Here is a 26,358-nt window from a genome sequence, read left to right as displayed (position 1 = left end):
TGCATACTAGCCTTTTGTGATTCATGCACTAGGACACCCATATCCCTGTGCACCTCAGAGCTCTGCAATCTCTCACCATTTATGCTCGTCTTTTGTTCTTCTTGCCAAAATGGACAATTTTGCATTTTCCTACACTATACTCCATCTGCCAGATTTTTGTCCAGTCACTTAATCTATCTGTGTCACTTTGTAGTCTCCTTATATCCTCTTAACAAATTAATTTCTCACCTATCTTTGTGTCATCAGCAAATTTGGCAACAATCACTTCAATCCCTTCATCCAAGTCATTGATATAAATTGTAAACCATTGAGGTCCCAGCATTGATCCCTATGGCACACCACTCGTTACATCTTGCCAACCTGAAAAAGACCAATTTATGCCTCCTCTCTGCTTCCTGTTAGCCAAGCAATCTTCTATCCATGCCAATATGTTGCCCCGACACCATGGGCTTTATTTTTCGCAATAACCTTTGATGTGGCACCTTATCAAATACCTCTGGAAATCTAAGTGCAATACAACCACCGGTTCCCCTATATCCACAGCACATGTTACTTCTTCAAAGAACTCCAATAAGTTGGTTAAACACAATTTCCCTTTCATAAAACCATGTTGACTCTGCTTGATGACCTTGAGCTTATCCAAGTTCCCTGTTATAACTTCTTTAATAATAGCTTCTAAAGTTTTCCCTGCGACAGATGTTAAGCTAACTGGGCCTGTAGTTTCCCTCTTTTTGACTGTGAGTGCTGACGGAAGCAAGGTAGGAAAACGAACCTCGACGTCTTGAGCGATGTGCACCTGGCGGGCTGCTCATCGCTTATGTGCTGTTGTGAAACACATCGGCGTGTTTTCCCGCCAATGTGGGGGAGATGTGTCCAGCGGGCTGGCCTTATAATGATATGCAGATGTATTACAATAAGGTTCCTGACATCTGATGGTGGGCTGAGCGAACCATCGCAAACTGGTTTCATGCTGTTGTGATGCTGATCACGCCATATTGTCTGCTCACACCACCAAACACACCCAACACCAGCGGGCATGGAAAATCCTGGCCAAAGTTTGACACCCACCCACATAAGGAGAAATTAGGGCAGATGACGAAAAGATTGGTCAAATAGGTGGATTTAAGGAATATTTCAAAAGAGGAAAGAGTGACAGAGGGTCAGAGAGATTTGGGAAGAGAATTCCAGAGCTTAAGTCCTCAGCAGTTGAAGGCATGGCCAGCAATAATGGAGAGATTAAAATTGGGGATGCGCAAGAGGCCTGAATTTTAGGAGCACAGGATCTCAAAGGGTTGTAGAGCTGGACGAAATTACACAGATAGGGAGGAGCAAGGCATGTAGGACATGGTAAAACAAAAACAGAATTACCTGGAAAAATTCAGCAGGTCTGGCAGCATCGGCGGAGAAGAAAAGAGTTGACGTAGTGAGTGTTTGGATGTGGGCAGCAGAGTTTTGGGTGAGCCTAAGTTTATGGAGGGTGGAAAATGGGAAGCCTGCCTGGAATGTGTTGTAATACACACGATTAGCGCCATCAAAGGCATGGATGAGGGTATTAGCTCAGCTGAGATGGGGCAGAGTCGGACATTGTTGCGGTGGTGGAAATAGTCTGCCTTAGTGACAGCACAGATATGAGGGGGACACTCATCTTGAGGTGAAATGCAACACAAAAGTTGCAAACAGTCTGGCTCAGCCTCCAGATAGTTGCTAGGCGGAGGGATGGAATTGATGGCTAGGGGACAGAAACTGTGGCAAGAACCCTGCCAACCCTGACAAACATGTCATTGGTCACTTGTGTTGATGTACTTGTGGGCAGCAGGTTGAAAGATGCAACAAATATCACAAGCAGCTTCCTGGAAGGAGCGGAGGTGAAGAAATTAAGGGCTGTGGGAACCTTGCTGGTTACTGACAATGCATGCCCACCCGGTCCACTGGGCAGGAGATCCTCTTGCAGGAGGCTGCAAAGTCAACAACTGCCTGACAAAAAAAAAGTCTCGGCCTCCTGAGGCACAGTTGTTTAGTCATGTCCAGGAAACTGATCTTCTGCCTGTATACTGGAGGAACAGCACCTCATCCTCCGACTAGGCACTTTACAGTCTTCCGGTCTGAATATTGAGTTGAACAATTTTAGATCATGAGCTCTCTCCTCCATTCCCACCCCCTTTCCAATCCCCCCCCCCCTTTTCTCCAATAATTTATATAGATTTTTCTTCTCCCACCTATTTCCGTTATTTTTAAATGTTTTTCCATCCATTCTTTTATCTCTACCTTTTAGCCTATTTCAATTCCTTCACCCCACCCCCACTAGGGTTATCTGTACCTTGCTTGTCCTGCTTTCTACCCTTAATCAGCACATTCCTTAGCTAATATCACCACCTTCAACACCTCTTTGTCCTTTTGTCTATGACATCTTTTAGCTATCTCCACCTATCACTGGCCCTCTATCCAGCTCTACCCTCTGCCCCCGCCCCCCCCCCACCCCCACACTTAAACTAGCTTATATTTCACCTCTTTTCTATTTTTACTTAGTTCTGTTGAAGAGTCATACGGACTTGAAACGTTAACTGTGTTCCTCTCCGCAGATGCTGCCAGACCTGCTGTGTTTTTCCAGGTATTTTTATTTTTGTTTTACCTGCACATCTTTGTTGGAGCTGCAGCTCCGTGCTGAGCCCCTCTGTCCTATGGAGTGGCAGGTGATTGAGCAGCAGGTTACTGCTGCTGATCCTGTTGGTGGTTTTGCTGCGATTTCTCATCTTGTTCCTCGTCAGTGGTTCAGGATAGAGATGTCCAAGTAGCTGATGTGAAGGCTGACAGTTGTGAAGTGCAGTTCAAATGTAAAAACACCAACGTAACAGAGATTAGCTCCATGATCTTGGAAATCACCTTCAAAACATCGAAAGTACACTCTCAGGAGCAAAAAGCTTTCACTTAGGCAAGGAAACTGCTGGCAGATCTCAGTATTTAAAGCCTTTCCTGTCTTAGTTGCTTAGCCCGATGAATTCTCACTGTCCTCCCGCCTTGTTTTACCTAGCGAGTTCCAGAAAGCTCAGGAAACCCATCCACATAAAGTCAGAATCTTGGGTTCAAATTGCAGTTCATTACCACTGGACATAGTTAAGTGTCAGACCCACATGTACCTTGGTGAAGAATGTGCTCAGATTCCTGAAGCCTTCTTGACACACTGTTTCTGGTGTTTTAACCTGCCGTCCACAGAGGAACTCAGCCACCTGGCAGATTAAAATTCTGCCCACCACCTTACTATCTCATCTCCATCTTCTGTTTACAGCAGGCACATATCTATCCTAATCTTTGACATGCTTATGTAACTTGAATTTTCTCCATCTCCATTTACATGCAGATCTGAGTGCATATTCGAATAGGACTCCATTTCTTCCGTCTCCCCTTTTTCTCTTTTCTTTATACCTCTTGGGTCCCTCTCTCCTGTCTTCTCCCCTTCCTGTCCACATACTCATGTCATTTCTCCCCACCCAGGTACTTCACCTTCTACCCACCCCCACCCTCAAACCCCTGGCCAAACCCTTATACCACTGCCCTACCCCTGATCTTCACTATTCCTCTGCTGCCCTACACTCTGTACAATCTCAGATTTGAAACCATCTTAGATAAGCCCACAGCTACTTTCAGTGTCTTTCTCAATATCCTTATACCTTATTATGAGCAACAATTGTCCATCCTTGTTGCCTATCTTCCTGCACAGAGCACACTCACCCTTCCCATCACCGATACCTTAGACCAGATTGGCCCAACCTTGTTGCATACGGGCCCATATTTCCATTTTTTTTCTCACTCAAGGGGCTGATGAGCAAATTTTGGAAAGATACGTGAATTTTTTAAAAAGTCGAGTATGAAGAAAATAAACAACTTGCTGAGCAAAAATAAAGCAATGTCAAAGCAATAAATTGATAATATTAAAAAAAATTAAGAAGATGACCACTAGCTGGTCAGAGTGTGTGCATCCAGCTCTTTCTCATACTCTTTCTCTCGCTCTCTCTCTCTCTCTCTCTCTCAATCTCTCTCTCTCCCCCCCACCTCAATTTCTCTTCCCCCCTCTTTCTTACTCTCATTCACTTTCTCCCTCCATCTCTCACACTCTCTATCTCTTACTCTCACTCACTCTCTCTCATTCACTCCACTCTCACACTTCCTCTCTCTCTATCTCTCTCTCTCACACTCATCCTCTCTCTTCCTCTCACTCACTCACTATGAGCCTATCAGCAGCAAACGCAGAAGTACAGCCTGTAATTGGAGGAGCAGCCCCTTGCAGAACTTTCAACTTCACTTACCTGTCTTACTGGCATTTTGAACAGTGGCTCCAGGGCCCACATAGAATGGCTTTGGGGGCCACAATCCAGCTTTCAGGCTGTCATTTGGTGCTTGCAAATCAGCAGTTTTACCCCTTTCTGCATGTCCTTCCAGAATATCTGTTCATTTGTGAACAAGACCTGCACCATCCAGGATCTTATTATGGATGGTTGCAGTTACGTCATGGCCTTGACAGAAACTTGTCCCCCGGCTGACACCACTGACTCTAACTGAAGACTTCTGACCTATCTGTACTTTCTACCATGTGCCCTGCTGTGGAGATAATGTGACCATTAACACCGAATCTTACCTTGGTCTCTTCCCCACTACTCTTCTGGCATCTTCCTTCCCTAACACCTCACATTGTTGCACCCCTCTTGCCTTTCCTTTAAAATCCCAATTTTCTTCTACTTATCCAAGCCTCATCCAGAATTTCTCACCAAGATATATTCACTCCTTACTTCCCTCAGCCTCTGTAATGGTCAATTCCTTATCCTTGGTAATCTGAATTGCAATCTCAACTTACTTGCCCTCCCTCCCTTCCTTCCCTGAACTCATTACCTCCATATACTCTAGTAACCTCTCCCTTCATTTAAACTCCTGCTCATATTAACAGCTACCCCCCTCAACCTTGCCTTCTCTATTTGCATCATTTCAAACACAGTCAAGACCATCCTTGATTTCTTCCTTGTTTCAGTGAACACACACATCCCCCCCCACCGCCTTAGCCTATCATCCTTTCTGTGTCCACCCTGAAAAATCTCCCTCAAGTGGTTTACAATTGCATTTTCAAACTCCCAAACTTTGGCCCTCTGTTGGCCAGAAGACTAATCTGTCAATCTACTTTATCACTCCCTCACCGGTCTTTGTCTTCATCCTCAGTAGTACCCTAACTCTCTCCACCCTGGCCATTTTCTGGTATGGCTTCTATCTTTGCTTCCTCACAGACTTAAATGTACCTTGTTCAAAATTTAGCCATTCATTCCCAGATCTGGCTGAACCAAATAAGCACTATCAGGCCCTGCTTGCCTCTACTAAAACTGCTCATTATTCCAGAGTCATCCTGGGATGCAAGTATAAACCCTGTCTTCTTTTCTCACTGACAAACCCCTCTAAAATGACTGGGCACTTTGTGGGAAAGATTGAGAACTTGCCGAATCTGCAGTTGCATTTCTGTAACAGATGGTAACCTGGTATTCCAGGATCCTGCATCACTGTCTCAACTTCAGTTGCACCTTTGAAGTTGCTTGAAAACACACACGCTACATCCTGTGACAGTCCAGCTGCAAGTAGTATTATAGTTTAATGTTATTTCAGAAAGCTGTCTTTGTTAAATTTCTTTCTTTGATTTTGTTGTGGAAGCATAAGGGACTTGGCAAAACTACTTGAAAATGATGGTTTGGTACCTTGTGATCACAGCTGGATACCCATTATTCTCCATGTAGTTTGGATGATTATTAGTAATATATCATTTTTAAAAGGCATTTAGCTGCCCAATCAAATGATTAGTTAAAATTCTGGTATTATGTTCCAATCTATGTAGTTTGGGTACTCCTTACATAATATTAACCCGGTATGCAACTATTTTCTATTAAGTTCTTTCAGTGATTAAGAGCAAATTAAGTTTGTGAAAAAACAGTTTCTCTGTTCGGAGATTGCCTCATCAGTAGTTGATAATTTGTTGCTAACTGATCACTCAAAACATTAGGTAGAGATAAACTGTCTCGGAACAAATTGAGAAATAAATCCACGTACGCTGGATTTAATTTCTAAGAGCCATGCACAGCCTATCAGACAGCTTTTTAGGTGCTCCATCCATGGAACTGAAGAGAGAGAAAGAGGAGCTATTTACTGTTGGCAGACATTAAGTCCTATTTAAAATGGGGGAAGTTCAGGCATGCAGAAAATCAGCTATAAGTGGCACTTGATTCCTATGAGAATTGCTATTAAATGTTGTTTCTTGTAGCTTGTTACAATTATTTCCTCCACAGGAAGAGATTTTATTTCTTGCCTCTCCTTTGTTCTGAATTTGCTGGTCAAATTCATGAGGCAGGATTTTCCATATGGTGGGCGGGCGGGCTCGGCGATTGCCGCCCACGATCGGCTCCACGCCGCCATTTTACACAGTGTAATACGCAGCCTGTAGCGCTCAGCGCTACCTGTGTGGGTGGTGGGGAGGAGGGAGAGTCGGGGCCAGCACTCTTTCCCCATGCATGATAAAGAGCACAACAATTTCCCTGAGACATGGAGCTGCCTCAGAGAGGTTGAATTGATAATAAAATTATTAAATAAAAGGTGCAAAAATGTACTTAAACATGTACTCTCATGTCACTGTGTCACATGGGTTGGGACATGTTTTTAAATGTATGAATTTTAAAACATTTATTTAATAAACGCTTCAGGAAACCTCATTCCGCTCGTGGACGAGGTTTCCTAAAAAACGTAAAGGCGGCCTTTTCGCCTGTCTGCCAACCTTAAGGTTGGACTGGCAGTGTTTAGAATAACTTTAATTAGATCCTTAATGGCTTTAATAGGTCGTTTGCATATTGGCAGGCACACAGCCGACTCTGGTGCACGCCCGCCAAACGAAACTTCGCTACTGAGCACGATGATGTCGGGACGCATGTCCGACATCATTGCGTGTCATTTTACATGTCAGCATGTTGGCCCAGCCCCCGCAGGCCAACCGGAAAATTCTGCCCTTGGATAGCCCAGATCAATTTGAATTTTCAGGTCCATCAAAGTTAGAGTGTGTAATAAATAAGGGAAATAATAGAACATGTGTGGGGTAGGAGGAGGAGACAAATAGGAAAGAGGGAGAAAGGGGAGATGGAGGAAGAGAGGAAGTGGGGAAAGGAGATAAAGGGAAAGGTGGAGGAAGGGGGAAGGGATGAAAGTAGTATATAGTGGAGCTACCCTCACTATTCTGTTGGGGAGGTGTAAATAAATTTAGTTCAATAATGGCGGCCTGCAATTGAGCATGTATTTCTCAGTGCAATACACAGCAGAAAGATGACAATGAGGCTGGGATAGAATTCTTTTAAACACTTACTTTGAGAAATTAAGGACTGAAGAACATTGTGTCACACTTTTTGACACTCTGACTTTGGGAAGTTTGAGCGGGATGTGAAAGGCTATTCTATGTGCACATCATATTTAGGTACACGGTGAGGTAGCATAGTGTGTTATTGAAAAAATGGCACTAAAGACATATTTGGAGACAATGGGGGAATTCAACCCTAACAATGAGGACTGGTGTAATTACGAACAAAGATTACACATTTAGTTGAAAGTGAATAAAATAGGAGATAAGGATAAAGTAAATGTTTTTCTCAGCATGATGGGCCCAGGTGCTTTTGAGGTGGTGTCTAATCAGTGTTGCCCATGATGCCCCAGTATGATGAACTATTCTGAAATTAGTGAGATTCTGGATTCCTGTTATAGCGTGACTAAGAAAGAGATTGCACTGAGAATTGTATTCTATAAAAGGAAACAGTTGCCAAGTGAGACTTGCAGATTACATTTTTGAGTTACTGGAGCTCTCTCATCACTGTGGGTATGGCATGAACTTGGGATTCAACCTTAGGCTTCCTGCAAATGTGTCAGTAAAGAAAAACAAAATCTAGGCCAAGCTTTTGTGCAAAGGCAATAAGTTGACATGAAAGGAATCCTGCAAAGAGGCCATAGCCATGGAAATGGCAGAAAGAGAGAGTTGCAAATTGCAGGGGAGGTCTTTTCCTGATTCTTCTATTCCAGTATGCCATCTGGATGTAATCAAGTTATTTTCCTGGGCCAGCAGGGAAATCTCTTTCCTAGTCATGCTGTAAGAGGAATCCAGAATCTCACTAATTTCAGAATAGTCCATCATACTGGGGCATCATGGGCAACACTGGTTAGACACCACCTCAAAAGCACCTGGGCCCATCATGCTGAGAAAAACATTTACTTTATCCTTATCTCTCATTTTATTCACTTTCAACTAAATGTGTAATCTTTGTTTGTAATTACACCAGTCCTCGTTGTTAGGGTTGAATTCTCCCATTGTCTCCAAATATGTCTTCTGTGCCATTTTTTCAATAACACACTATGCTACCTCACCGTGTACCTGAATATGATGTGCACACAGAAATCTACCTGATTTCAGTGGGATCCAGGCCACGGCAGCCAGGTTCACAGTCTCAGACAGAAATTTAGATACTACTATTGCCATGGTAGTTACCAACCATTTAAATGCCCCATTTCCAGTCAAAGTGCTATGCCTGTGGGAGGGTTGATCATATCCAGATGACATGCAGGAAAAGAGGAAGCATCAATGCTGCACGTCATGGTTAAGCTCCAGATCACAGCCGTGCACCAGGTTGAGGTCGTGGTAGAATTAAATCCAGTTCAGGAGTCTGGAAATCTTCAAATGCGCATATGGAAGATGTGGAAACAAAAGTTGATGTTATCAAGCAGGAAGATCAAGAGTTGTATTCAGTCCGAGAGCAAGGAAAACAGCACGTGAAGATGAGAGTAATAGAGATGAAGATATAGTTCCAGCTTCTACAGTGGAAATAAAAGTCAGAGATTCACAACTTTAGTTCATCGTTGGTAATGCTGCAGCAGTGTCTGTTATCTTGGAAGAATACAAAATTCCCTAAATTACATTGCCTTAGGCAAAGCTGGTGTGAAACTGACTAGTTATTCCAATAACAGTATTCCAGTGTTAGGTGTAGATAGTGTTAGGCTGGAATATGAAGATGCAACCTATTACTTGCCATTGGTAGTAGTAGAATGGAACAATGTTTCCTTGATGGCAAGGAATTGGCTTAAGAAGATACAGTTAAACTGGACCAAGTTAGTTACAGTTTACAGTTGAGATCAGTAAGAATATGTCTGACAGTGAGAAAGTGCGAAGAGCACAAAGTTGTCTTTCAGCAAGGAAGGCCAAATAATAAGGTTAGGTATCACAAGGGCAATAGACAGCTAACATTTTGCAAGGCTAGGCCAGTGCCTTGTACACAGTTAGAAGCAGTAAATAAAGGAGCTGAATAGATCAGAAAGAACTGAGCAATTAAGAAGATGAACAGCTGTGAATGGGCTCATCCATTGCGGTTGTTCAAAAAGCAGACAGGTCTGTTCGAATTTGTGGAGATTATTAACAAACAATAAATAAGGTGATCAAGAATGATACTTACCCACTGCTTGCTTACCAGTGAAGATTTATTTTCTAATTTAGCCAATGGAAAGATGCTCAGTAAGGTAGATTTGTCAAATGCGTATTTTCAATTAGAGTTAACTGACAAGAGCAAGGAAATGTTTACCATTCATATGCACAGAGCTGTACCTGTACGCAAATTTACCATTTGGGGTGTCTGCAGTGTTCCAGAGCGTCATGGATCAGGTATAAAGTGGGATGAAAGGATTGTGCTCCTTAGGTGACATTCTAATTAGCGGTAAAACAGAGAACGAGCACATTGTAATGTTGAACAAAGTCCTAGATTGACTTTGAAAGTATGACATCGAAACTAAAAAGTACAAGCATTGCTTCATGGTGTCACGTGCAACATACTTGGGTCACCAAATAAATGGTGAAGGTAACCATCCAACATAGGGGAAGGTTGAGTAGATTTTGTTCAAAGAGACCAGAGAATGAAGAATTTAGACCATTCATTGGGAGTATTGTGTATTATTCTAAGTTCATCCCCGAGTTAGCTAATACATTTGCTCCACTGTATCAACTGCTGAAAGATGGAATAGATTAAGAGTGAGCTGTGGAGTGTCAGGAAGCATATGAAGAAGTGAAGAAAGTACTGACTAGTGAGGTTGTTTTGACTCACCATGATCCCAAGAAAAAAATGATTTTAGCGTGCAATGTTTTACCACAGGGGTTAGGTGTGGTGTTATCTCACACAATGGAAGACAGTGTGGAGAAGCCTGTAGCATACACTTAATGATTTTAATGAAGTAAGAGCAGGGTTTAGGAGCCATTATTCTGCCAAGATTTAGAGAGAGATTGTTAGAGCAACTTTATTCAGAGCACACAGGAATAATCTGTATGAAAGCAGTAACAAAAAGCTATTTTTAGTATCCAAAGGTAGATGCAGATATTGAAGAGTTGGTGAAAAGTTATGAAGTGTGTCTCAGAATAAGAAATGATCCAAACAAGGCTTCTTTCATTCCATGGTCAAACACAAAACCATGGGAACATATACAATATCTACTGATTTCCTTGACTTGGAAGGGAAAGAGTACTTTGTTTTGGTTGATAGCTTTAGCAAGTGCGTTAATGGTGAGTCTATGCCCAGTACTATAAGTGCCAAAATTATTAAGGCTTTGAGAAGTTGGTTTGCACTTTATGGGTTGCCTGAGGTGTTGGTGTCAGATAATGGTCCACAGTTTACAACAGAAGAGTTTGAAATATTTTTGAGCAAGAAGGGAGTCAAACACTCTCCAGTGAAGCCCAACGCAAACTGGAGGAACAGCACCTCATCTTCTGACCAGGCACTTTACAGCCTTCCAGACTGAATATTGAATTCAACAAATTTAGATCGTGAACTCCCACCCCCTTTCCGTTTCTTCCCCCTTCCTTTAGTTTTTTCCAATAATTTATATAGATTTTTCTTTTCCACCTATTTCCATTATTTTTAAATCTTGTATGCCCTGCTAGTCTTTCCCCACTAGAGCAGTACCTTGAATGCCCTGCCATCCATTCTTAATTAGCACATTCGTTTAGATAATATCACCACCTTCAACACCTCTTTGTTCCTTTGTCTGTGACATCTTTTGATTATCTGCTCCTATCACTGCTTGCTTGTCCCTACAACCACACCACCCCCCCTTCCACTGTCCCCCCCCCACCAACCTTAAACCAGCTTATATTTCACCCCTGTCCTATTATTCACTCATTCATTCAGTTCTGTTGAAGGGTCACGAGGACTCGAAATGTCAACTCTTTTCTTCTCCGCCGATGCTTCCAGACCTGCTGAGTTTTTCCAGGTAATTCTGTTTTTGTTTTGGATTTCCAGCATACGCAGTTTTTTGTTTTTACATTCTAATGCCTCCGTGACACCCAGTATTGAATGGCACTTCGAAGGAAGTGTATAGATTGTGAAGGCATCTTTACAGAAGTATTTGCTGAGTGACAAGCTAGGCAGCAATTTCCATGTTTCTCTTCAACACAGGCCAGACAATTTTCTGTTCTCTTACAGAATAGCCCCTATAGTCTACAACAGGTTGCTTACCTTACAAGTCAGTGTTTAAACATGCTCCTGCGACAAGGTTTAGTTTGCTTAAACCTGACATCAATAGCAAAATAAGAGAAAAGCAAGACAAAGCGAAGATAAATCATGATACACCAGACACAAAACGTCGAGAGTTCAGAGCTGGTCAGAAGGTCATGGTGAAAAATCACCGAGGTGTTATGTGATTGGGGTTATTGTCAAGAGACTGGGTGCATTTACGTATCTAGTGGAGATTGGAGAGACACTCCATCAGCATCATGTAGATCATTTGCTTGAAAGAGGAAATCTGACAAAGGGAGAAAAGAGAAACCTATTAGTTCAAGTAGTCCTAATTCCTCCTACAGCCCAAAGTGAATGTCAAAAAGGAACAAAAAGTTTGTCAGTATTACAGAATCCACCGGTAGAGCAGAGTAAGTTCAGGTTTTTGATTAAGGCAAATCAATCAATATCATAGTCGCAAAGTTCAGATTTGACATAGAGATGTTAAGAGAGCAGAGTCAAGCTAATGGAAATGGAAAGAGATACGTAGACAGAAAGAGAACAAAGCCAGATAGGTTAATTGAAAGTATGTAGAAAGAAAGAAGAAAAAATTTGTTCTTTTCATTATTTCTTGTCAGATTATAATTTTAGCAAACACACAGTAGTGTTAAGGAAATTTTTTTTACGCATAAATTACTCTGGCAGTATTGGTCATATTTATTTCGGTTACAGTAGCAAAAATATGCAACCCAATCTTTTAAATTTTCAGGTATTGTTGATATTGGTTTAATCATATTATATTCTGGGAAACTATGTACATGTACCATTTTACATTTTAATGTATAAGTTTTTTTTAAAGTGGGGAAAGGGTGTAATATATTGTAGAGCTGTCCTCCCTGCTTTGTTGAGGCGGTGTAAATAAAGTTAGTTCAATAATGGTGGCCTGCAGTTGAACATGTTAGTTTTTCTCAGTGCAATATACAACAGTGGTGGGAATGTCTCTACCTGGGAAATCCTGTCCATGCAACTGGAAGGGTATTGCCAGTGACTGGAACTTGTGTCCAGCTGTGAAGGTGAAGTGCTGAGGAAAGGGAACTCAGACCATTGGGTAAGGAATTGAGTACAGCCCAATACTTTTGGATCATTGTTTGGGGGGGGAGTGGGTGGATGGATGGAACCCAAAAATCTCAATTTTGGCAGAAGCTTCTTATCCTCATTCCAAATGCTGGCAGTTTCACTGTTTCCGAGTTTCTGTGTCACTGTCTTTTCCACAACATTTATCATGGCCAGGATTTTACAGCCCCGCCGCAGCGTGTCTCTCTCCGGCAGATGCGGCGAGCCATTTAAATCTCCATTCAGTTCGGCGCAACATTAATACCCCACTGGGCAGAAGGGGTCGTAAAATCCCAGCCCATGAGTTTTTAATGACACTTTGTCCCCATTTTGGTTGAGGTAGAGTGGATATTTGTCATGTATGGGCCTAAGGACTTTCTCAGCTTCATCACATCTCTCATCCTCTTCATCAATCACTAGTGGGACCAGCTCTGACCACTGCTCACTTCCCGGACCACCCTGAATTTCAGCTTTTCTCCACCTCCATTTTGTTCATTCTTTATCATTGAATAGAACTGTCCTTGATTCCTCATTAACTCTCAACTTCCCAAACCCCTTTCCTCTTATATTGCACACATTATGACACCTGTACCATTGTCAACCTACTCACTTGCTTTCTTAATCTATGCTTTCAACACCCTTGCCTCATCTACATTGCATTTGTGGCTATTAGACTTAAGGAAAACACATTCAAAAAAGAGCTGACCTAATCATTCATTACAAGATTTGGCTTCATCATAATGAGGTCAGCCATATCTGGAATAAAAAAAGAAAATGCTGGAAACTTGCAACAGGTCAGGAAACTTCTCTGGAGAGAGAAAGGTAACATTAACGTCTCAGCTCTATGATCCTCCTTCAGAACCCCCCCCCCACCCCCCAAACGAAAGCTCATCAGCCAGAAACATTAACACTACCTCCCTTTCTCCACAGTAGCTGCCTGGCCTTCTGAGAGTTTCCATCATTTTCTGTTTTTTTTTAATTAGTTGAAAATGGTAGGTGAGTTTTCCAGTACTTTAATATGGGACCATGCAATCTTAATTGGTCTTTAAAGGTGCTTTCAAGTAAACCTTGACTTTGGGTCTAAATAGCGGAAAGCAGGTTTCCTGAATTAAAATATGCTATTGACATTAGAGTAGAATGTTACTTAAAGGTTCAAATATTTTATTATTGATGACCTGACCATTCAGGATGAAACAACAATTGGGAAGAATAAATGCAGTGAGAGACACTGTACATTTTATTTCTAATGGTAGGTAGCATTGAATCTAGTGTTAATATTAGCTGTATCCTGTTTCCAGATGGAGGAAGGCATACAATTGATTGATGCCCTGGACACACAGCCCAGGCTTATGGTAGAAGCCATCATTGTATGTTGTAACTATCTGAATGAATGAACTATGCCATATTATTTTCTTGCTAATATTTTCTAGGATTAATTTTAATTAACCAGGTTAATCTTTACTTGTGAAAGTAGGATGTTCTAATTCCTCTAGGATTTTCTTTTGAATGTGATTAAATGAAAGCTTTGTCTATTGTGAATCAGATGTTGCTTTTCTTCAAGTATCTACTAATGTTTAAAAATATTGTTAATTTCTGCATGACTACCTGGAAATCAAGTGCACTGCCATAACTTGGAGGAGATGCGTTGGCTGTTTTCTTCTCTCTTCAATGACACGCTTAGAGAATGAAAGCCCAAATTAAAGCAGAATTCCAGCATGCAGCTCTTTTCCTAATTTAATTTGTTTTAGTAATTGGCTCTGCTTTGAATCAGCCTCAATATTAAAAGCATTTTTGTTTTTATCCTATAAAAGTCTTTGAAAGATTAGACCATTTAATTAGTCGCTTTTCTTTCCTTAGACACAGAATCGGATGAAACTTATGGCAGACAATTATGATGATGATCATCATCACCACCATCACCATCACCACCATCACCATCGTTCACCTGCAAGATCACAGCACAGTAACCATAGACCCTCTCCTGATCAGGTGAGTCTTCAGCAGTCTTATCTATAAACTGTTGTAATCTTCTATTGGGTCAGTTTGTAACAACCGTTTAATAAATTCCATTTTGCATCCATGACAAATTAGAACAAGAAGCGCCAGCCACTGAGGACACAAGCTCAATCTATGTCACAATTGTTTTCTAGTTCAGTCAACAAGCCAAATATGTTACACGAACTAAAAGTGCTTGCTGCAAGTACTCATCTGCCATCTGAATATTGCTGTTATTTAAGTTTCAGAAAGGGGAAAACTAATCTTTGTGAATAATGGTGTTTAGCTTTGCACACACATGTAATGTACATTAATCTGATTTTAACATGCCTTTTACTTTTCTATTATTCACAGCAAAATACAAATCATTCTTTATAGTTTTGGATATATTTACATCAAATTGAATGAGGTTAGGCATTCCTAGTTTACTATGGAATAGCATATTTGAAGGACTATTCCCTAATCCTCGTTAACCAGAAAGTAATTGCTCTACGTGCTGCATGATGGGATTATGAACATCTGCTCTAATATGAAATTTGGTTCACAAAGGAATGATAATATTTTCCTTATCTGGATGCTTCAGAGATTATTTTACCAATAAAAGGATTGCGCAACAGATGCCAGGTTTATATGGATCTATCTGTGATAATCAAATGTTCATTTTATTAATGATAACATTCAGTGATTTGTTATTTAAAGACATATTTTCAATCAAAATTATGACAGGTTTTCCATTATTTTGTGGAAATGCCTTGTCTTTGCCATCCTTTATCAGAAGATATCTTTCCTTGTAGGCATGGTCACTGAGTCAAAAACTTAGGCATGGATTATCTTCATCGCTGCTTGGTGGTTCAGACAATAATTTATATTTTTATCCAAGACTGTTTTATAACAAGTGTTAATCGGAGCTGAAGTTATGTTTTTAATGAATGTGCCTTGAACAAAAGTTTAACCAAAGAGCTTTTGAGCAGTATTTTTAATGGTCAGTAAAGTGCATGCTGGTTGACAAGTACAAATACAATTAGATTTAGTGATATATTACTGTTTATGAATTGAATCAAGTGAGATACTTATATAGCGTTCATAAGGTCACTAGTCCAGCTCATAAGAAGGCTCTTCATGCCTATATAGTCTTATCATCTGAGAATACCAACTGAATAATCTTCCCAACATAGAACCCAGCTGTTGCCCAGATGAACCTAATTCCTAGTTCCTTGCATTGTCCTAATTTTGCCCTCCAAAACCTTATACCTGGATTTTCTTGCCATGCTTCTTCATCTGTAAAAACAGTTTCCTTCCCTCTTTCTCATTCAGTACTTATAGAGTCATAGAGGGGTAGAGCACAGAAAAAGGCCCTTCAGCCCATTGAGTCTGCGCCGGTAAAACAAGTACCTAACTATTCTACTTCCATTTTCCAGCACTAGGCCCATAGCCTTGTATGCCATGGCATCGTAAGTGCACATCCAAATACTTCTCAAATGTTATGAGGGTTTCTGCTTCTACCACCCTTTCAGGCAATGAGTTCCAGATTCCCACCACCCTCTGGGTGAAAAAATTCTTCCTCACATCCCCTCCAAACCTCCTGCTCCTTACCTTAAATCTATGCCCCCTTGGTTATTGATCCTTCCACCAAGGGGAAAAGTTCCTTCCTGTCTACCCTATCTATGCCCCTCATAATTTTATACACCTCAATCATGTCCCCCTTCAATCTCCTCTGCTCAAGGGAAAGTAACCCCAGTCAATCCAATCTCTTCTCATAACTAAAACTTTCCAACCCAGGCAACATCCTGGTAAATCTCCTCTGCACTCTCTCTAGTGCAATCACATCCTTCCTATAATGCAGATTCCAGAACTGCACACAATACTGTTTTATACAGTTCCAGCATAACCTCCCTGCTGTTATATTCTGTGCCTCAGCTAATAAAGGCAAGTATCCCACATGCCTTCTTAACCACCTTATCTACCTGTCCCGCTACCTTAAGGGACTGGTGGACATGCACACCAAGGTCCCTCTGATCCTCGGTACTTCCCAGGGTCCTACCATTCATCGTCTATATCCGTGCCTTCTTCAGCCTGCCCAAGTGCATCATTTCACACTTATCTGGATTAAATTCCATTTGCCACTGATCAGCCCATCTGACCAGCCCGTCTATATCCCCCTGTAATCTAAGGCTATCCTCCTCAATATTTACCCCCCCACCAATTTTCGTGTCATCCGCAAACTTGCTGAACAACCCTCCTACTTTATGTACAAGATCCACTTTGAGTAGCCTCCTTGCAAGTCAGTGATCCTTAGATTATTAGCTCATTCTTCTTAGCTCTTTCCTTTCACACCAAGGATCAGCTTTCCTGCTCCCTGCACTATCTCCAGGGCCTGGTTGATAGAGACCAGATCTTAAATAGTTGTAGTGATCAGCTAAAAATCTGTATTGGTGCCTCTGGTTAAATACTGGCTCTTTATTTTTATATAAATGTGATTAGTTTGTCTGTCCATCACTATATCTGACTGAACCATCATTGTGCTGTAATTTCCCCTGCGAAACCAAAGCACACCATGACTTCAGAGTCATACTGGAGATTAAAGATAACTCCAGCTCTTGTCTCCTTTGTGCCTTCACCCATGCCAGTTAACTCTCACCTCCAGTACTCAGAATGTGACTAACCATTTAGCTGATCTGCTTCTTCCCTCCTCTTCATCTCTTCCCTTTCCCTTTGCCCACCAACCTCCCACCAGGCTCATTGACCTGGGTAGGTGTGGCAGGGTTGAATAGCGCCTAGTGCAGACCACACACCCTTCTTTAGTTTCTGTCCCACCTTTCCGTATGCCCTCTGTGGCTCATATTTTGTTCCACACCCACCTCCTGCTCTGTTGACTCAACTCCCATTCAATTACTGACTCTTTCCTTACAGACCCCAATACTAGTTGACATTCAAAATAGTTCCCTATTTTTGAACACTGCCTCTCCCACTCTTTAATCTGCCATCGTAAACACATGCTCAAATAAAAACTTTCAGCCCCTATCTCACCTTAAAATACATTCCCTTCTCCAAACTCCATTTTCTTTACAGAGTCTTTGAACATGATGTCATCTCCCAAATCTATGTGCATCTCTCCCTTGACTCCATATTTGAGTCTCTCCAGTTAGAGAGGACTGATGCAATAGGAAAGAAACTACCCTAATCAATGTTACAAAGTTACATTGTCTGTAACCCTGATCATGTACTTTTCTCCCTTGCTCTTGAACTCAGTGCAGCCTTTGGCATGGTTAACCACACCATATTCCTCAATAACTCTTCTCTATTATCCAGTCAGTAGAATTGCCTTTGCTTGGTTCCACTCTTACCTATTCAATCATACCCAAAGCATCTGTAGTAATGGTTTACACCACTGCCTCTGGAGTCCCCCAAGAGCTTATCCTTACCGCCATCTCTTCTAACACATGCCGCTCCATGGCAACATTATCCACAGCAACGGGTCAGCTTTCATCTGTACATTGACAACACCTTGCTCTACTTCTTCATCATCTTTCTCAACCACATCATGGCCTGTGTGTTGTTATTCTGCTTATCTGACATAAAGTCTTGGCTGAGTAGCAGTTTTGTCCAGTTAAACTTTGGGAATATAGAAACCATTGTCTCATCCTCTATCCAAACTTGCCATCGAGCCCACTCTCTCCCCAGCTACTGCCTCTGGCTGAACCAATCTCAGTATTCTATTTGACACATCCTCTCCATCACAAAGGCCGCCTCCATCACCTCCTTCTATCTTCTTAATATCAACCACCTCTGCCCCTTGTCAATCTTTACTGATACATCATCCATATATTTGTCAACTCTGAACATGATTATTTCAACACTCTCCAATCCTGGCACGCATCCTTCTTCCTCCATCCTCCACTTGCGATCACCCAAATTCTGCTCAACTAACAATCTTGCCCTTGCTGACTTGCATTGATTTGGGTTCCCCCAATGCCTCCAATTTAAAATTCTCCTCAATGCCTCTTCTCTCCCTATTCCTATGACTTCCGGCAACCCCATTCCTCTGACATTGGCCTCATGCATTTTCCCTTCTATTTATCCCACCATTGGCACTGAATTTTAAGCTACCTAGCCCTCAGGCTTCTGAATTCCCTCCCTAAGCTCCTACATTTTCCTCTGCTCATCAAAACCTACCTCTTTGACGAAACATTCTGTACAATCTGCTATCTAATTTAGATTGCTTTTAAAGTCTTTCTTTCTCACTGGGATAAATCTTTGCTGAGATTTTTTAAATATCTCCTTAAAAGTCTCCCACTGCATCTCTACTGTCCTACTCTTTAACCTAGTTTCCCACTTCACTTTAGCCAGCTCTGCCTTCATACCCTTATAATTGCCTTTAAATGTTAGTCTTAGACCCACACTTCTCACCTTCAAACTGAACATGAAATTCTATCATGTATGATTGTTGTTGCCTAGCGGCTCTTTTACTATGAGGCTATCGATTAATCCTGTCTCATTGCACATTACCAGGTCTAGAATAGCCTGCTCCCTGGTTGGTGCTAGAACACACTAGTCTGAGAAATTGTCCCGATTTTACTCTATGAACTCATTTTCTAGGCTACCCTTGCCAATCTACTTCTTCTAATCCATATGCAGATTAAAGTCACCCGTGATTATTGTACTATCTTTCTTACACGCCCCATTTATTTCTTCCTGTATACTCTGACCTACATTCTAACTACCGTATAAACATAGGAACATACAAAATAGGAGCAGAAGTAGGTCGTTTGGCCCCTCGAACCCGCTCTGCCATTCACCAAGTTCATGACCGATCTGTTTGTGTTTTGGTTCCACATTCCCATCTACCCCTGATAATCTGTGGTTCCCTTGCCTAACAAGAATCTATCTCCCTCCACCTTAAAAATATTCATTGACCCTGCCTCCATTGCCTTCTGAGGCAAAGGGTTCCAAAGTCTCTCAGCCCTCTGAGAGAAAAATTTCCTCCTCATCTCTGTTCTATAGGGCTGATCCCTAATTTTAAAACAGTGCCCCTAGTTCTGGACTCACCCACAAGAGGAAACATCTTTACCATGCACCTTGTCAGGATCTTATATACTTCAATCAAGTCACCCTTCATTCTTCTTAAACTCCAGTGGAAACAAGCCCAGCCTGTCCAATCTCCAAAGACAACCGGCTCATTCCAGGTATCAATCTAGTAAACCTCCTCTGCACTACCTCCAACACATTTATATCCTTCCATAAATAAGGAGACCAAAACTGCACACAGTATTGGAGACGTGTCTCACCAATGCCCTGTCTAACTGAAGCGGCACCTAGAGGAGAGTGAGAGAGGAGGACCCTGGGACAAGCAGGCAGCAGCACCTAGAGGAGAGTGCAAGAGAAGGACCTGTTTCTACCTGTCAGAATCGAAGTGTGATTTCAAAGGAAAACAGGTAGGTGATTGGTGGGTATCTCTTCTGTGTCTCTTTTGATTGGCCAAGTGGTTTAAATCAGGAGATGTTATTACAGCTGAAGAATACATTTAAGACATTCACTTTTAAAATATTTAACACCCAAATTAATTAATTAAATCGAATAGAGATGGCTGGGCAGGCGAAGTGTTGCAGCTGTAGTACGTGGGTACTGGTGGACACTGGTACTATCCATGGTGACCATATCGGCAGCAAGTGTTGGCTGCTCAAGGATCTTCAGCTCAGAGTTGATGAGCTGGAGTCCGACCTGCGGACACCGACACATCAGGGAGGGGGAGAGTTACCTGTACACTGTGTTTCAGGAGACAGTCACACCCCTTAGATTAATTACATCAAATTTGGACCGTGGTCAGGGACTGCAAGTGAAGCAGGTATGGGGATCCAAAACTAACATTGGAGGAGCCTCAGCCAGTGCCCTTGTCCAATAGGTACAAGGTTCTTGCTCCTGGTGTGGTTGAGGGTACAGACTGCAGGGAGGATGAGCGAGCTGACCACAGCACCAGAGCACCTTTCAAGTGGGGGGAGAAAAGAGAAATGTAGTAGTAATAGGGGATAGCATAGTTAGGGAAATAAGATACTGTTCTCTGCAGCAAAGACAGAGACTCCTGAAGGCTGTGTTGCCTACCTGGTGCCAAGGGTAAGGACATCTTTTCAGGGCTGGAGAGGAACTTGGAGTGGGAGGGGAAGGATCCAGTTGTCGTGGTCCATGTAGGTACCATCGACATGGGTAGGACTAGGAAAGAGGTTCTGCTGAGGGACTCCCAGCACCTTGAGGCTAAATTAAAAAAAAAAACCACAAAGGTAATAATCTCTGGATTACAATCTGAGCCATGTGCAAATTGGGGTAGGGTCAATAAGATTAGAGAGGTAAATGTGTGGCTTCAAAATTGGAGTGGGAGAAATGGGTTCTGATTCATGGGACTGACACCAGTACTGGGGAAGGAGAGCTGTTCCGTTGGGACAGGCTTCATTTGAACCAAGCCGAGACCAGTATCCTGGCAAATTGTATAACTAGGGTTGTAGATAGGGCTTCAAGCTAATTGGTGGGGGGAGGGTTCAATTGAAGGGAAGTTTAAAAAATTCAAAAAGAAGTGAGAGAGCAGAGGTGCAGGGTAGTGAAGAGGCAAACGATAATCAAAGTGTGACTGGAAAGGGCAGAAAGTATAAGAGTGCAGCAAAAATCAGAACCAGAATGAGCAATAATGGTAAAAAGTCAAAGTTTAAGGCTCTTTGTCTGAATGCACGCAGCATTTGTAACTAGATAGATGAGTTGATGGCTCAAATAGAAATAAATGAATATGACTTGATAGCTATTACAGAGACGTGATTGCAGGGTGACCAGGACTGGGAGTAGTGTGTGCAGTTTTGGTCCCCATATTTAAGAAAGGATATACTGGCATTGGAGGCAGTTCAAAAGAGATTCACTAGGCTGTTTCCTGGGATGAAGGGGTAGACTTATCAAGAACAGCTAAACAGGCTAGGCCTTTATTCGTTAGAGTTGGAAGAATGAGGGGTGATCTTATTGAAATGTAGAAGATTCTGAGGAGGCTTGACAGGGTAGATGTTGAGATGTTTCCACTAGTGGGGGAATCTCAAACTAGGGGACATAGTTACAGAATAAGGGGGCATTCGTTTAAAACTTGAGATGCAAAGGAATTTTTTCACTTAGAAGGTACTGAATGTCTAGAATTCTCTACCCCAGCATGTTGTGGAGGCTAGATCACTGAAAGTATTTAAAGATGAGGTAGCTAAATTTTTGAAATATTAGGGAGTTGAGGGCTATGAGGAGCTGGCATGAAAGAAGAGTTGAGGCCCGGGGCAGATCAGCCATGATCTTATGAATGGCGGGGAAGGCTTGAGGGGCTGAATGAGCTACTCCTGCTCCTATTCTCATGTTCTTATAACATCCTTACTTTTATGTTCAATTCTTCTCATAATAAAGGATAGCATTCCATTAGCCTTCTTAATTACTTGCTGTACCTGCATTCTAACTTTTTGTGATTCGTGCATAAGGACACCTAACTCTGCAGCCATTCTCCGTTTAAGTAATACTTTGCTTTTTTATTCTTCCTGCCAAAGTGAGCACCTTTACATTTTCCCACATTATACTCTATCTGCCAGATCTTTGCCCACTCACTCAGCTTATCTAACTCCTCACTGCAAACTCCTCATGTCTTTATCACAACATATTTTCCTACCTATCTTTGTGTCATCTGCAAATTTAGCTGCCATGTCTTTTCTCCCCTCGTCTAAATCATTAATGTAAATTGTAACAAATTGAGGCCCCAGCAAAGACCCCTGCGGGACTCCACTCTTTACATCCTGCCAATTAGACAAAGACCCATTTATGCATACTCTCTGTTTTCTGCCAGCCAGCCAATCTTCTATCCAGGCTAATATGCTACAGCCTAAACCATGAGCTTTTAAAACTAGTCCCACAAGTGACATCTTATCTTTCCGAATCCCTGCCCAAGTTGGTTCTACATCTGGGTCTTTCAAGTTAAGGTCATCTATCACAGTATCACAGAACAGAATCACAGAATTGTTACAGTGCAGAGGAGGCCATTCGGCCCATCATGTCTGCATCGGCTCTTCAAATGAGCATTGTGACTTAGTGCCATTCTCCTGCTTTTTCTCCATAACCCTGCACACTGTTTCTATTCAAATAATCATCTAATGCCCTTTGTGTCGATTGAACCTGCCTCCACCACACTTCCAGACAGTGCACTCCAGACCCAAACCACTTGCTGTATGGAAGAAGTTTTTTCTCACATCACATTTGCTTCTTTTGTAAATCACTTTAAATCTGTGCCCTCTCATTCTTGATCCTTTTACCAGCAGGAACGGTTTCTCCCTATCTACTCTGTCCAGCCTCTTCATGATTTTGAGCACCTCTATCAAATCTCCTCTTAGCCTTCTCCCCTCCATGCAGAACAGTCCCAACTTCTCCAATCTATCTTCATAACTGGAGTTTCTCATCCCTGGAACCATTCATGTAAACCTCTTCTGCGCTCTCTCCAACGCGTTCATTACACCATCACTCCTGTACTAATGGCATACTTAATTAACAGAGCAACCCCATCACCTTTTCCTAGCTTCCTGCCTTTTTGAAATGTCAAATACTCTTCAAAATTCAGGTCTCAGCCTTGGTCACCCTGCAGCCATATCTCTGTAATGGATATCAGGTCATACATATTTATTTCTATCTGTGCTAACAATTCATTCATTTTGTTATGAATACTGTGCGCATTCAGATATAGCACCTTTAACTTTGTCTTTTACCATTTTTGCAACTTCTAATTCAAAATAAGCACACTTCAAAACATTTGACTTGGGGATAATGTAACAGTTTTATAATGTCACAGTGGCCTTTATGAAAGAGCGTAGCTTCACTAAAAAAAAGATCCTGAGAAGCATGGAATCAGAACTAAATGGTTCAAAAGTATATAGATTGTAAGGATTTTATAGTGAAAATACAACTTTGATTTGTACTCGGATAATAAATGGAAATAGGATATTTTAAGCTGCCATTATTGTCTTTGTGTTTGCATTGATGTGAGATGTTTCCAGGTATGTATAAATCAAAAAATTGGATTGCCCTGAAGTCAGGAGTCATTTTCCAGTCTGATTCCTAAGTGCACTGAACCAATATGTGACACCCTCTTTTAAGTCATTTCATACCACTTGGATGGAGTATTTTATAACTCCAGCCTAATGCAACACCATTTAAAAAAATTATCCAGGTCTGTGGAACCTCCCTTGAACTTTATAAACTTGGTATTGAATACTTTTACCCATACTGTGATAACATAGGAAATTAGCTGCCCCATGAACAGAGAGCTGTGTGCATCCAAGTGGGCAGACGCAGAACTCAATGTGACCTGTAATGTGGCTCTGCTGGATGAACATCACACTGTACAGATCGTGGTATGATTACTTTATGATTACCTTTTGTGCCTGAGCACTAGCTTTTAGTGAATTGTGTAAGTGGACACCCAAATCTTTTTACTCCTCCACAGTTCATAGTCTCTCACCATTAAGAAAAATGAAGATCTGAATCCAAGCATAACATTTAATGGCAAACTGGTTACCTGTTTATTAGCACTCACATAAATACAAACTCTCAAGTGCCACATATTTGAATTTTATAAAGAAGAACTGTCTTCTCCCACCATTATCTCCCTCCCACTGAGAAAACCGACAGGCAATTGGAGAAACCATACAATCATCAAAATGTGGAGTCATTGTAAACTTTTTACTTCTAAAAAGTGTCCATTTCTTTATATCTGTAACAATTTTTTGCCATAAAATATTGTGCATAGTTTTACTGCTTGTGTTGTGTTTTTAAATGTGCATTTTGTGCTGTTTCAAAGGTGTTGGTACATCTTAGCATTGAATACATTTGATATAACATTTGAGAGTTCCCAAGTAAATGATCTGCTTTATTCAGGTCTCTAAAATATTCTGTTTGGTATTCTTCATTTCAGCTAATGAACAAGATATAAAGGTCTAACTTCACAAGAAAATTGCAATTGGTTTAAGGATTTTAATTAATCCATTTAAGTGGGTTAGATCTAATTTTCCCTCCCAGAATCGCTTTGCCTCTTGATCTCCCTATGCCCCTTTAAGGCCTTTGTTATAAAGGAATGGCAAAAGATAGATGACTGTGGTAAGAACTTTCAACAGACTTCCTGATAATACTGATGTATTTGGGAGATGTATAAATATGGAGATCAGGTAAACACATAGCAAAAACAAGGTAATTACATCTGGCGATTTTAGTTATTATACGGACTGGTAGAAACCAAATAGCTCTCATAGAAAGACATTGAATTTCCAGAATGTATATGTAACAGTTTGCTAGAACAATATGTTTTAAAATTAACAAGAAATCAGCCATACTGTATTTAGTGATGGGTAATGAGCCAGAATTTGTTAATGATCTGACTGTAAGGGAGCATCTTGTGAAAAGTGACGACAGTATGTTTGATTTTGATTTTGGGTTTAAGGGGCAGAGGGGAGAGTAACAAACCAAGGTTTTAAATTTAATTAAGGTGAACTTTGAAGGGTGAGAAATTAATTGAGCACAGTAAACTGGTCTGAACAGGCAAACAGAGGGAAGTCATCAAGAAGGAATTTGGTACAATACAAAACGAATACATAGCACTTAAAAGGCAAAAGCTTGACTTGTGCTGTTAAACAAACATGGTCAATAAAAGAGGAAAGCAGTCAGTATTAAAAAGAAAAAGCTTACACAAATGCAAGGAGCCTTTGGGAGCACCTAAAAAGCAAGAACAGGTACAAAGAAAGTAATAAAAGGTGCAAACAAGGAATGTGATATCAAGGTTCACAGCAAATATTTTTATAAACATAGTAAGAGGAATAGAATGGTAAATACAGTGGGCCTATTAAAGACAGATACAGCTGGACTATAATGGATAATGAGGAAATGGTCGACTTGTTAAATCTGTACTTTGTATCCATTTCCACAGTGGAGGAGAAGGACAAAATGTCATTGGCATAAGAGAACCTAAAAATGCATCAAGGGTTGGAATGTAATATGTTTTTTAAATGGTAATGGGGAAAATAATGGGAATCAATGTAGACAAATCTACAGCATCTGATCTTCATTCCAGGTTATGAAAAGAAATTGATGAGGTAGAAAAGGAAATTGTAGAGACATCCATAATTTTTCAAAGCTCTCTATAGACTCTTTTGCTTTGGAAAATTGCAAATGTCATGGTTGATGTCTACATATACTTTCGGAAGGCATTTGACGTAATTCTGTGTTGGGAGGTAGGAGTGTTGGTGAGTATTGGTCAAGGGAATGTACTCTGATTGTCAGGTTGTGATAAGTGACCTTCCTCTGGGAACTAAATTGAAACATTAGCGTTTCACCAACTATAAATGACTTGGTTAAAGGAATAATGTATCCAGGTTTGCAGATGTCACTAAATAAGAATGCACAATAAAGTGTGTAGATGGCAACAGGAAGTTACAAAGGAATATAGTCTAAGTAAGCAGGTATAACTTGCTGATGAAGTTCAGTGTGGGGAAGTTGAGGTCATCTACTGTGGATCTGAGAAAGACAACTCAAAATACTTTAATGGTGTGAGACTAGGAGCTGTGCTGGAGCCAGAGGGATTTGTGTATCCATGCACACACACAGTTTTCAATATCTGAGATTGATGATTTTTTTTTGTCTATTAAGGATATTGAAGAATATGGAGCAAAGGCAGGTGAATGAAGTTCAGGTG

At 41.2% G+C, this 26,358-nt stretch overlaps 1 protein-coding gene across 5 annotated transcripts in view; it reads left to right on the top strand.

Annotated features, from left to right (window-relative positions):
* The window catches only part of LOC121280155 (ERC protein 2), an 859,042-nt gene that overhangs the window by 657,603 nt on the left and 175,081 nt on the right, over positions 1-26,358 (top strand). For all 5 annotated transcript variants that reach the window (XM_041191852.1, XM_041191854.1, XM_041191850.1 and 2 more), the window contains one exon: positions 14,493-14,624. In XM_041191852.1, coding sequence (XP_041047786.1) covers positions 14,493-14,624 — 132 coding nt within the window. The remainder of the gene's footprint in view (positions 1-14,492; positions 14,625-26,358) is intronic.

The sequence above is a fragment of the Carcharodon carcharias genome, chromosome 7 (assembly GCF_017639515.1).
Source record: "Carcharodon carcharias isolate sCarCar2 chromosome 7, sCarCar2.pri, whole genome shotgun sequence".
Taxonomy (NCBI): domain Eukaryota; kingdom Metazoa; phylum Chordata; class Chondrichthyes; order Lamniformes; family Lamnidae; genus Carcharodon; species Carcharodon carcharias.
This window is presented reverse-complemented; position numbering and strand designations above follow the sequence as displayed.